Here is a 12,953-nt window from a genome sequence, read left to right on the forward strand (position 1 = left end):
ATTCATAACAGAGAATATAGTAAAGTATATCTTAATTAATTATAGTACGTTTTAGATGTTCAGTGGACGGTGTGAACTGTCCCTAGTGGGACGCGATAATGACCGCATTACCGACTTTCTAGGGCACCTGCCAGCCTCGCTCTGGTCAATATTCATACGCTAATGGCAGATCTTGCGGTGTGAATGGCCCAGTTGCCACGACGATTGTATTGATTTTTCAGCCATGAAATATTGGACTTAGTAGCTCAAATTTGTTCAGTAGCCTCTATTGACAATGCAGTTTTACTGGGATGCATAGGTGACGTCAAAGAATAATATTCATCCGGGCTATCCCTTATTTTTGTGGAAGCCATCTTGCAGAGAGCAGAAGGCTTGCAAGACTGTGAAACGACATTATCAAAATTTCGAGGCTAGATTTTATTGAGAAGTGGGGGTTTACCCCCGTGATAAGGCCTCACCGCAAGCCAGTAAGCGGGATGGAGGTCGCTATGGCTGGAGTGGAGGGGAATGGGGGACCGCCGCCTTATATGAATCAGAAACCTCATCTGAATCGTCCCTCTCTTCCAAATTCCAGGTCTTTCCCGAGAATCGGCCCAGACGACGATGCTCCAAACCAGGACGACTCACAGCTGCAGGGGAACACTGAGTATGAGTGCTGTGAACGTGTAATCATCAATGTAAGTGGTCTGCGCTTTGAAACACAGCTCAAGACCCTTAGCCAATTTCCAGAGTCACTGCTAGGAGACCCAGCCAGAAGAAACAGGTACTATGACCCCCTGAGAAACGAATACTTTTTTGACAGAAACAGGCCTAGCTTTGATGCCATATTATATTATTATCAAAGTGGAGGAAGACTACGGAGGCCTGTCAATGTACCTTTGGATGTATTCTCAGAAGAAATCAAGTTCTATGAATTAGGAGAAGAGGCAATCACAAAATTCCGAGAGGATGAGGGTTTCATCAAAGAAGAGGAGCGAGTGCTTCCTGAAAACAAAATACAGCGAAAGATCTGGTGTCTTTTTGAATACCCAGAGACATCCCTTGGAGCACGTATTATTGCAATTTTCTCAGTATTAATCATTTTGTTATCCATTGTTATATTTTGCCTGGAAACTCTACCTGAATTCAAACACTACAGGGTTGTTAATACAACCATCAATGGCACTGGGCATACTCTGGAGGAGGATGACATACCAAAATTCAGTGAGCCATTCTTTATTATAGAGACAGGGTGCATAGTATGGTTTACATCTGAGCTACTTGTAAGATTTGCTTCCTGCCCAGAGAAATTGGGCTTCTTTAAAGACATCATGAACCTTATAGACATAGTTGCCATCATCCCTTATTTCATTACACTTGGCACAGTGATTGCAGATGAACAGGAAACTCCAGAACCTCAGAAGAAGCAACAGAACAATCAAGCAATGTCATTAGCAATCTTGAGGGTGATCAGATTGGTAAGAGTTTTCAGAATATTCAAACTATCCAGACACTCAAAAGGATTGCAAATTTTAGGACAGACTCTAAAAGCTAGTATGAGAGAATTGGGTCTGCTCATTTTCTTTTTATTCATTGGAGTCATACTCTTCTCTAGTGCTGTGTACTTTGCAGAAGCGGACTCAGATGCATCACACTTCAAGAGTATACCAGATGCATTCTGGTGGGCTGTTGTGACAATGACCACTGTAGGTTATGGTGATATGAGGCCTATAGGTGTGTGGGGAAAGCTGGTTGGTTCTCTGTGTGCTATTACTGGTGTGCTAACAATTGCACTCCCAGTCCCTGTTATTGTTTCCAACTTCAACTACTTCTACCACCGAGAGACTGAAAATGAAGACAAGCAGCAAGCATATGTACATGTTCAGTCTTGCCCCAACTTCCCAAGAAGAAAAACTGCTTCATCGGATGCATCAGATCATGAGGATGATGAGGAATCAGACATAATGGAAATGGAAGAGGGTATGGCATTGACTACAGGTTTGGACAAACAGACAAAACAAAACCATGCCAATCTCTCCAATGATGCTAATAACATGAGCATTGAAACTGATGTATGACTAGGATCGTAATTGGGAACTTTGGGATTATGTCTTAATTTGCATTATGTTGGTTGACTTCTGCTTGACAGTTGATTCAAGTTCAGTTGATTACATGTTCTTTATTTAGGTTGGTTAATGAGAGAAGTCAACATACATGTATGCTGTTAATTTGAAGTATCTGGCTATTTAAAATAGCTAAAAGATAGTATTGATGCTAACAGTGGGATGGGATGTTAAAATTTTATTAATGCAAAGTTACCCCCTTGTCAGTAACATTTTTGACAGATATAACTTCAAATTAATCACTTTACTCCTTATAAAGACAGTTACCTTTATTGTGCACATATGCAAGAATTTGACTCATTTCGAATGAACAATTGCCTGACTGCTCCCCAATTTTGATGCACAAATGAAAGTGATATTGAAACTTTGAATTGAAAAAAAATGCTCTGCAGCCAAATAGGACACTGACTACAGTAACCCCTTATGTTACATGGGAAAAGTCTTCATGATTTGATAGTATACACATACAGATACACTGTTTTTTTGCTTTGCAAACAGCACATAATTGCACATTTACTTCAATGGAAGGTGGTCTTCGGTTGTCTATCGGTAGTTCTTAATCCTATTTCCATGGATTTATCAGTAATTACACAAAAGCCTACAGGCCTTACAGCAACGGTATGTGAAATCTCTAATGACTGGATCGATGCAGTTGATTTCCTCTGGAGCCCTGAGTATGGAACTTGCAAGACACAGAGAGCTAGAGACAGCCTGGTTATCATCCTGCTCAGCCTATCCATACAAACTGAATTAAGAGACCCCATGATGCTAGGCCCAACTCCACCATCATCACACCAAGTATGAAGGTCCCAAAGTCCATGCAATAAAGGTCACTAACTGACTAAATCCAACAGGATTTTGCCCATGGGTAAAATGCCCTGATAATGCACACCTTACTACCAACCTTACAGTGAAGTGAAATTGGTAAGTATAGATTAAAACATTACACCATAGAGTTAAATAGTGAAAGAGGTATAGTTTCTTTGTACAAGTAAAATAATTGAATTATATTGAATGAATATTTAACATTGGTGTTTATTTATTATTTTTTATTTGCACTGAATTCTATTTTTGCAGACAAAGTTTGTTTTTCAGTTGTTTGTTTATTAGATATTGTCTTCCAAAGATATGGATCGTGCTTGATATTTTTTGACTTTTTCAGTTCTTACTTTGCATTTTGGGCTTAACCCATGGGTACCAATATACTCCTATGTATGTGTACCTAAATTTAGTGTTATAAATGCAATGGTGAACACTGACACAAATTGTGACGTATGACAATATGATGTGTCAGCCTGAAGTTATTTGGCTTGTCCCATACTGTATGACGTTACTTTTAAGTTTAGTAACTGAAGCGACTAGCAAAGAGAAAGGAATAGAATTCTGTGTGTTGGCATGTGTCATAAATCTACCTGTTTACTGCTATCCCTCATGCTTACACTCTTACAAGTTTATTTCAGCTATTTCTCTCAAGTTTTATTTGAGTAAATCAGAATTTCACAGGAATTGATCCCTGAAAAAAGGACAAGTGTGCTTTGAAGCATAAAATGAAGTGAAAGCAGTATCATTTTCCGAAAGAAAAATTTCACTTCAGCATGAAGCCCTCATCCCATTCTTCCTGCTCTCTTCTATAATTAGATAAAATATTGAAATGTTGGCTAACCAATGCACAGACAACTTTAAATAATCCAGATGTCCCATGGAAAACTAATGTCAGGGGACACTTGGGTATTTGTTATCACTTCCATCACAAAATTGCAGCTCTGTGACATTTTATTTAATGGAAGCCAAGGAAAAAATAAACTCAGTATGGCTGATAGCCAGCATGTTGGTCCCAACTGTGGAAACATTGGATTTTTTTTAGAGTTCTTTTGAATTAAAGCATTTTTGAGAAAGTTTCGCTGAAATGTTTATTCCTTTTCAAACAGTTTCTTCAAAGCAGTGTAATGAAATGTTTACATGAATTGCAACATGCAATAGATCAGAAATAGTGTTGCTATCTTGCAGATATTCTAGATTTATATAATTTGTCCAACATCAGATTTATGTATTATTTTTCCATTTTTTGTCCCTTTTTTTTTGTTATTGAAATACATATTTTTACTTGTGACACTTTTCTTTGGAACTTATTGGATTGTTTATGAATTATGAAGACAACAGAGATGGTTAGTAATTTTTAAAAATCAATAGCCAATCTTGCCTATGTTCAGGACTTCAGGTATTTGCCACTCTTAAGTTGACATTTTTGAAAAAATATAAATTATGCAAGGAGTGAGGTATATCTCAACTGAAAAAAGATATTTTGTTGAAGTTGATTACTTGTAAGAATTGTCATATTTTACAAGAAAGTTATTCCTCCTTTGATAATTTGTTTTGATGAAGTTTAGAGTTACTGCTTTTTATGGGCTAGGGCTACCGTTTTTTAACTGTGATGTTTTGCTTGGTTGACAAGATAATTTAACACATGGGTTATCCAGGCAATGTTGACTGCTTATATTCTACATAGTGAGCATTTTTTTATTTGTCAGTCATTCTCATTATTTACTGCATGCAGTCTTCAAATACCTTTTTTTATTAAGGATTACTCACACATAAATACATAATAACCCTGTCAAATGTTTATACCTTGGCTTGAAAAAAGTTCTTAAAATAGTATTTTATACCCTGTTCATATAAATTAGAAACGAAAAAATTGCAACATTTCATGAAGCTAATTCCTGATAACTTTGGGTTCATAAGCATCATTGGCAAACAAACCACATTTTAACCATGACTGCCTTTTTTTTTAATTTAGGCCATGCCCAAATATTCCTAATAAATACATTGCAGTGTTGGAAGCATTGTTTTTCTGTTTTTCAGATGAGGCCCATTTTATGTACATATCGACTTTAGGGTGCATTCCCATAGATTTTAGATCGATCTATCCCCGTGGGGAGTCTCACTAGACTACTGTCAGATAATCTGGCTTAAATGTCCGTCCCGCCTACTACAAGCTGTAAAGGGGTAATTAACTTTCGTGCCCGCTCGGCTGACAGCTATTTAGCGTGAACCCCCAGGGAGTTAGGTCGATCTAGTTGGATCGATCTAATCTCTGGGAATGGGGTCTTAAACTAAAATAATATGAAATTATTTATGTGCAATTTATATGAAAAGTGCCCAAGTGAGCTTACAAGGTTGCAATGTTTGAAACAGTTTAAGCTGGTCATAAAATACCAATATGGACTCTGACTTGACTAAAACTCAGTAGTTATGTTTGATACCAATTTTAATTAAAGCAGGTTTAACAGATATAAGCTCTGTGAAAGTGGAAATTTTGCTGGTTTTAAATACTAATAGAAGGGTGTTAGAACATTTATTGGCATTTAGACAGGTATATAGCATTATTTATTGTCTAAAGTTCAATAAATGTTCTAACAATACCATCAATATATTATGGGGGTGGTATTTGTTATTATTTAACAGGCTCCTTTTTTATCTTCAAATACATTTTGGTTTTGATATATGCAGCATGAGAGGTCATAGAGTATGAATTAAAAAATGGATTGTTGAGAGAAAAGGTTTGGGATAGTAAATGAAGAACCTAATAAAATGTTCCCGTAATAGAATAACTGTCTCATGTGATGGATTGAGAAGAAATGAGTTATGTTGATTCTGCATTTAAAAGTGTGTGTTGTATAAAAAACATCTCATTTGGAATTCCCAGCCTGACTTTTTGAGAAAATAAAATCTCCTTGGTAGAATTCAGTGAGGAAATTCACAATTGAATTAATGTAGTTAGCTCCAGTGTTGCAAATGAAGCAAGCACTGTTCTTTAAGATCAATTGAGTTAAAAGATCTATTCCAGGTTTATTGTTAAGTATATTGACAAAAGCATTGGTTACCCCAAGGTAGATGGAGCTTCCTACAATATTCACTCTCTTTCTTTACTGAGTTAAGTGATTAGACCTGAGCATTTCACTTTGAAGGACTGAAATCTTTTTTGGGTCGTTTTTCCTCATGATAACTGTTATATAAAATACTACCAGTATTTTCACATGCTTCAGGCTAATTCGTGCAGTTTTTCTTGATAGATGTTATACTATTTTTTTTCAGACAATCTTTTTTCTGGTTATTGAATAAAGTCCTGGTCATAAAAGATTCATGACTAAGAACAAAATGCACTTGTTAAACTGAAACATTTAACAGCAATAAATAGTAGTCTTCTGTTCCTTGTAAGAGGTTGTGTATTTCCACAATCAAATAAGTGATTATTTGGTCATATAATTGCAAAAGAGGGTCACCCTCTGAGCCTCTGATGTTTTTAAAGAGTTTTCCGTATGGATTTTACATGCCTACATACATGTACAAGGTGCTGTGCTGGCACCTTGTACAACCTAACCCCCATCCTTTATTTCTTCTGAAGATACTGGATGTCCTGCTGTGCTCTGGTGCTCATCCTTTACAGGAAAGGTGAAAGCCGCACTCCTGGTTTCCTTGAGGTGTGTTTAGATTGCTAAATCAAGAGCTGGACAGTTGACGTAGCTGAGATCTGGGAAAGGCTTCTTGATTACTGTGATAACCTGGTTTTTAATACCAGGGATGCCAGATGATGGGCAGGTGGAGTGGTTATATTTTTGATATGCCCTTTACTTCACTCAAACCCGAAACACTTGTTGCATATTTTTAAGGTGAAATGATGATGAGTACTATGAAACTGTCTAATAAATTCCTGTGTAAAGTTTGAATGGTTACAGGTATTGAAATGGACTTCTTTTCAGATTGTTTTATTCATTGAATAAGTCTTGTCATTTAACAATAATTTTATTTTATTTTATATTTTTTCCTTAAGTGTTTTTTATAATTGACTGGACAAAAGGTATGTTGAAGGTATTTGGGTTCAACATATGGAATTGTCTTCCACAAACATACTGAAAATTTGGAACCTTCTCAAAGAAAGAAATCTCATGAAGTACCACGAGTTTTTATATGTTATCTGACAATAAATGTTTAAAAACTAAACCATAGTCCCATTTTTCCAAACATGCAGTCTTCATATTAATGCCAGTTGTTAGATAATTATATTGAGTTGGAGAGTCAAATTCCTGTAGGTCTGAACAAAATATCATATTTAAATGAGTTCCATTTTTTATATGGTGAAAATGTTGAAGGTAAAGCTAATTATCGTGCTAATGAATATAAATGATGAAAAGGGGAGAAATGCGTGCAGATATTCTGATGAAAGGAATACATCATCTTTCCTGAATTGTAAGGCAGCAACTTCTCCCATAGGAAGGAAATTATTCATTCTGTGAATGCATTCCCATTTTTATCAGATCTCAGTATGTAGGTTTATAGAAACATAACTTTGACCAGATGCTATTTTAAAGTGGCTTATTCAGTAGCATCTGCTGTTAATATTAGAATGGGGATGGTCTATCATGAAATTGTTATTCTGTGTGTGTTTTGGAAAGAGACAGAGTGAATAAGGCAAGCAGTAGCAGGTGAATGTTAAACTCTCTAATCATTATAAACAACTGTTATCAGGCGATTGACTCCCCTTTGAAAAAAGCCTTTATTCCCCTCTTGAGATTGCGTAAATGTGAATTTTTTTATTACAACATTTTGCACAACATTTACCACAGCTGACGTAGGCAGAGAATAGTAACAGCATTCATTCCACTACATTTAGCTTTGGCATTATTCAATTATGGCCAAATATTTGGTGTAATTGCCATCCTAAAAAAAGCCTAGATGAGACCTAATTTTACATATTTCTGGCATTTTTCTCATCATCTTCATTTACAGGTATATTTTGATATGACTTTTTATATATTGTATTTGTTTCTTTAGACTTCTTTCTGTCCTCTCTTTCTGAAAGTTTTCAGTGCATAATATGGTATTCTTACATGTTGAAAAAATAAACACAATTAAGAAAAACAGAATCAAAAAATTGCTACGAAAAATACTGAGGATGTGTTGTTCAAATTAGTCACAGTTTCTGATTAAAATTTATCATTACCTGCTGTGGCCTGTTGGGAAATATTGGTCCTGAGACAACCTGGTCTTATCTGTGTATGTATTTTGAGTGGCTTGACAATAAGTTAGTACTCTTGTACCAGGTTCTTGGGTTCTGGTTTATGTAAAATTATTATTTGTGATTTTACAAGAAAAAATTATTTAAAGTAGAATGACTGTATGAATCCAAAGTATCAGTAGATTTTTGAGTGATAATATGGATTCTGCTATCAGTTTTAACTTTGATGGGTCTCTTATTTGTAGGAATGTTGATTACCTGATCTTTCTCAATAAATGAATATCATTAAAAGTATTGAATACAATATGAAATATTAATTTGTAGAACACTTTCATAGAACATTTGTGTATACTGGATGAAAGAATACTTGTTATGATGTTGTGAGGTGCTATGGTCTTTATGCCAATTATTTTGTGATGATCAAACTCAAATCTTTAGAATATTTTGACGTTTAGAAAAAAATTTTAAACCATATAAGCAAAAGAGGCACCATCATATTGCAGATACAAATAAACTTGGTATTTGAGAGTTTTCTGGCTTCCATCCATCTCATTAATTTAAGAAGCTTCAAATTAAAAAATATTCTATAAATATACAACTGAAAGACCGCAATAGTTTGCATGTGGTTTAACCTTAGTCTTATAGTGTACTGTTACATTACATTCCTTGCTTTGCGTGAAAATGAAATTTTTCAGCAGGGATGATAATTTAATTATTTGCATTATAAAGACGTTATGTGCCTTGGTACATTAGTATGAATAAAATCAGAAGGTTAGGGCAATGACAGTTCTATATTTCCATCTTTAGAGAGTAACATTAATTAGATAGGACAAACTGTCTGCTTCTAGTCTATTTTATTTTAAGTTATTATAATAGTTATTATATTTCTGTTACAAAAGATAATTGGGCAGTATTAACTAATGGAGTTTAATTGGAAGTAATGTGCAAATTTCAAATTTCACCTTGGAGTTGACCCCATAACTAAATCTCAAAGAACATGAGGATAAGGAGCAGATTCCTTCTGATAAAACTTGTTACATAGGCATACATGTTACAATGGATAGTCATTCCTTCCTGTTCTTCTAGGTTAATTGGTGCAATTTCACAGGTGTTGCAGCTAATATATGCCTCTCCAAAAGCCCAGCCACTGTAAAACCTTGTGTTGTCAGGTGTTTGTTGCCAGTAGGCATCATCCTAGATAGCCTTAAAAGAAACTTGTAGCATTGCATGACAATTCATACAAGACTGTGATAATGGGAGAAAATGTGGTGGGGTTAGCTTTTAGGTGATAAGAGTGAAACTATGCACCAAGAATTGGAACTTTTGTTCAATAGTCTGTAATATGGCAGAATTTAGGAGAAAATAACCAGAATGTTCCATGAATGGATTCTGTCACCATTTATCCATTGCTTCACCACACTTGCTAGTTTGCCATTATTTTAGATGCCATTTATTTTCTCTTCCCAAAATCCTGCAAAATCTCACTTGATGTTGTGCTAATGCATGAAACTTTTTTAAAAAAGCTGTTTCATATTATTAAAGGGACAGTGGTTCAATGACAGCAAAACGTTACTAAGAACAGATGCACAGTGTTTACTAGAACGGTAAGTATGTGTGCTGAATTTGCCATGTTTGCTGTTACACCTTTGCGACACTGGTGAAAATGGCTGGAGGTTTATACCGCCAGAAATAAAAGGTAAAGTGAACAAGAGGAAAACATCAGGCACTGCAAGAATGGAATATCCTTGTGTCTCATTTTCTCCTTATTTTGAAAAATGCTTTAAAGATAGCAGAAGATGTCTTATACACTAGTTTAAGCTCATTTTTCAAGACAAATTAGTGTAAAGAGTAGAATACTTATTACCTCCTGATTCAAAGGAGAGATGGAAGGCAACCGGATTTTACTGTGTGGAGAATCAATAAAACTTTGACTCAGACCTAATGAATATGATCAATAGCTTGAGTTAAACTAGTCAATACAGGGTGTGTTTAGGTCCATTAACTAAGGGGGGAGGTATGTCTATGGTACCTTTTAAATATTTAATCCACAGAAATGAGATGGATATAAAGAAGATACTGACTGTGCTTTCTTTGATTTTGATTTTTAATAAAAATTGTTCAACACTTGATAATAAATGACATTGTTTAATTGAGAATGGTTATTACGCACTATGACTGGTGATACAAGCACAATCAATAATTTGACTTTTAAAATGTGTTTTCTGAGTAAAATGGTTCTTATTCTATTTTTAAGACATTTTTGATTTAAAAGTAGCATTCCTGTGGTTTGCCAATGTCTCCAGAAAGCATGAGATTTTAAAGATAGAAAGCCAGTGAGTGACAGAAAAGACGAAGCTGTTTAACTTGGTCTAATGAGAAATTTTTTCGATTTTGAATCATCCTTGCTGGTTCTGGTACCATGTGTTGGTTGTATTGATATGCTGCAGCATTGGTATTGATGGTGTGGTATGCAGGTGGTGGTGTGTAAATAGCCACAGGTTAAACACATACAGATCACTGAAGATAGACCATCTGGGGAATAAGACTATGCATCCAACTTACAAACTCTCACACTTACAGAGACCAGGGTCATTGCCAGGAATGTTAAACCCCTGAATATGGATGTTGATGATGGATACTGTGGTCTGTTTTTCTTGGACAAAGTTTTTGTATTACTCAGAGCAAAAAGTGCAGATGGAAATTCAAATAGTCTTCTAGGCCCAGTGAAAATGCCCATGTAACAGTTTCTTCACATTTTTCATGATGAAAAGATGAGTATAATTATTCCTTCTAATACACATCACTGATGGAGTGAAGCTGGGCTGACCCACACAGATAAACTACATGCTAACCCATCTCATAATAATCAATAAGACACCGGCTTGCTTGCAGTGGGTATTGATCTTCTATTGGAGTAGGTCTGGTGCTATGCTACAGTTGCCATTTCTGCATACCGATGACATCTTTGGCAATGTAAAACAATGCAATGGGTCTCTTCAAGGATTAAGACAGGAACTCGATGGAAAATGTGTTGAATTATGTTGGATTGATAATTTTGGTTTATGAAACACTTAATTCACAAAAATGAATTTTTACGTAATATGCAATCAATTATTTGTATTGTTTCTTGTTTAGTATAATAAAATAGGTTACTTTTTAAATAAAATTTGTTGTGGTAAAAGTGCAAAAAGTTCTCCATTCATCTGTCCTCTCAGGTTGTGCACCCGATTAAGTTTAAGACAAAGTGCGCTATGGTTTTAGGTCAGAAATAGTAATAGCATGCATACCCAAGGCAAGAGAGAGAAGATTGCATGATAGATGCACCACATAGAGCTGTTAGATGCATCCCAGGTGTGAGAGTAAAAATACCCTCTTGTTTTCACAGATATGCGAAGTGGGAGGATGTGAATAGTGAATAAATAAAAGAGAGAATACAGTATTACATTTTATAATTCAAATAGAGCCAGCATAATAGTTTGGCTTTTTCCCCATTATTTCAAATGAGCATAGTACCTATGATGGCATATCCTATGACGGATTATTATCTAGATCATACAGCTCATCATTTTTATAAGTTTTATTACTTTCAGGGCTATGAGGAATATTCTTTGAAAGTTTCAAAATCAATGCATCAATTCATAATTACTTTTTTCATGTTCAGATGCTGTAACTGAAAGAATTGTGAGAAAGTACATATTCTACATGTTGGTGATAAAGTGGACCATCTCCACTTTTTTAAAAGTCAATTTGACATTGTATATTTGTTTGGTCAGTTATTTTGTATTCACAGTAATGAAGATTCTTGTTTCTTGTGTTTGTAGGCAAAGAAGATTGATGCCATGGACTTCATGTTTCTGCCGATCATGGATTATGGAGATGACTGTTGGCAAGAATGATATCAATAAGACATGCCATACTAAGTGCATAGATTAATTTTAAAAAAATCTGAAATTATACATCTGCTGGGATGTAGCACTCTATTGAAACAAGGTAGTCTATGGAAGATTAATGGTTGTGGCAGACTAAAAGCAGCGATGGTACAGGTGAAAGAAATGGCCCCAACAATGGTGTATTCTGAAGAGACAATGTCACAGGACCAAGTGTGCTGTCCTTTGATACCATAAGGAGGGCAACTACTTTATGGTAACAAACACCAAAAAAGAAAAGGACTAAAAGTATGATGTGGGATATGCCATTTCCAGCTGATGGTGTGCAGAAATGGGATGTAAGATTTTGTGGAAAACAAAATCTGCTAGATTGTGGAAATTTCAGCCTGACAGAGTTCCAAAATGGGATTTTCAGGCCTTGGCAGAAAGGAGGCGTGCAGGAAGAAGGTGGATGCCCCGTATTGGTATTGGTCACTCCTATGGTTTGGTCACTTACTTTCTTCTGTCCAGCTGATAGACACCACGTCCAGAGTGAAGTGGCCAGTGACATATAGCTGTTCACAGTGTGCAGTAAGTACATGGTTCTTAAAAATGGTGGTAATGCTTTGTATTTGTCTGTTAGTCCAATTATGTTCTCATCTGTAAATTTGTTCTTCATTATCTGCCACTTTTGATTTACAAAATCAGAGTGATAGAGAGATTTACAATTCTGTCAAGATAACAGTGACAACCAATGCATGATAGAGACAATATTGAAATATCCATTTCAGTAATGACAGCTGGAGTTCTATCTGTTTGGAAGACAATGTTGATACGATTTCATTCCTATGCAAATGACTATGTAAAGAATGTGTTTACCAGCTGACTTAGATTGTTACTTTTAACTCTGTGCAATGTTTGCCTAGTCTCTCACTTGAACTTGTTAATGCAAAATGGAGACTAAAATGTAGC

The 12,953-nt window shown here is 35.5% G+C and overlaps 1 protein-coding gene across 6 annotated transcripts in view; it reads left to right on the forward strand.

The window, feature by feature from the left end:
• LOC106168818 (potassium voltage-gated channel protein Shaker) overlaps positions 1–12,953 on the forward strand; it is a 45,765-nt gene that overhangs the window by 18,759 nt on the left and 14,053 nt on the right. For 4 of the 6 annotated variants that reach the window (XM_086998995.1, XM_013548007.2, XM_086999009.1 and 1 more), the window contains 2 exons: positions 575–3,026; positions 11,937–12,572. In XM_086998995.1, coding sequence (XP_086855121.1) covers positions 575–2,057 — 1,483 coding nt within the window. In that variant the 3' untranslated portion in view covers positions 2,058–3,026; positions 11,937–12,572. Of the gene's footprint in view, positions 1–130; positions 3,027–9,657; positions 9,720–11,936; positions 12,573–12,953 lie in introns of those variants that run through there. The other 2 variants (XM_086998999.1, XM_086999013.1) reach the window with 2 other exon arrangements.

This window comes from Lingula anatina, chromosome 1, assembly GCF_051362555.1.
Source record: "Lingula anatina isolate TDL-2025a chromosome 1, LinAna3.0, whole genome shotgun sequence".
Lineage (NCBI taxonomy): Eukaryota > Metazoa > Brachiopoda > Lingulata > Lingulida > Lingulidae > Lingula > Lingula anatina.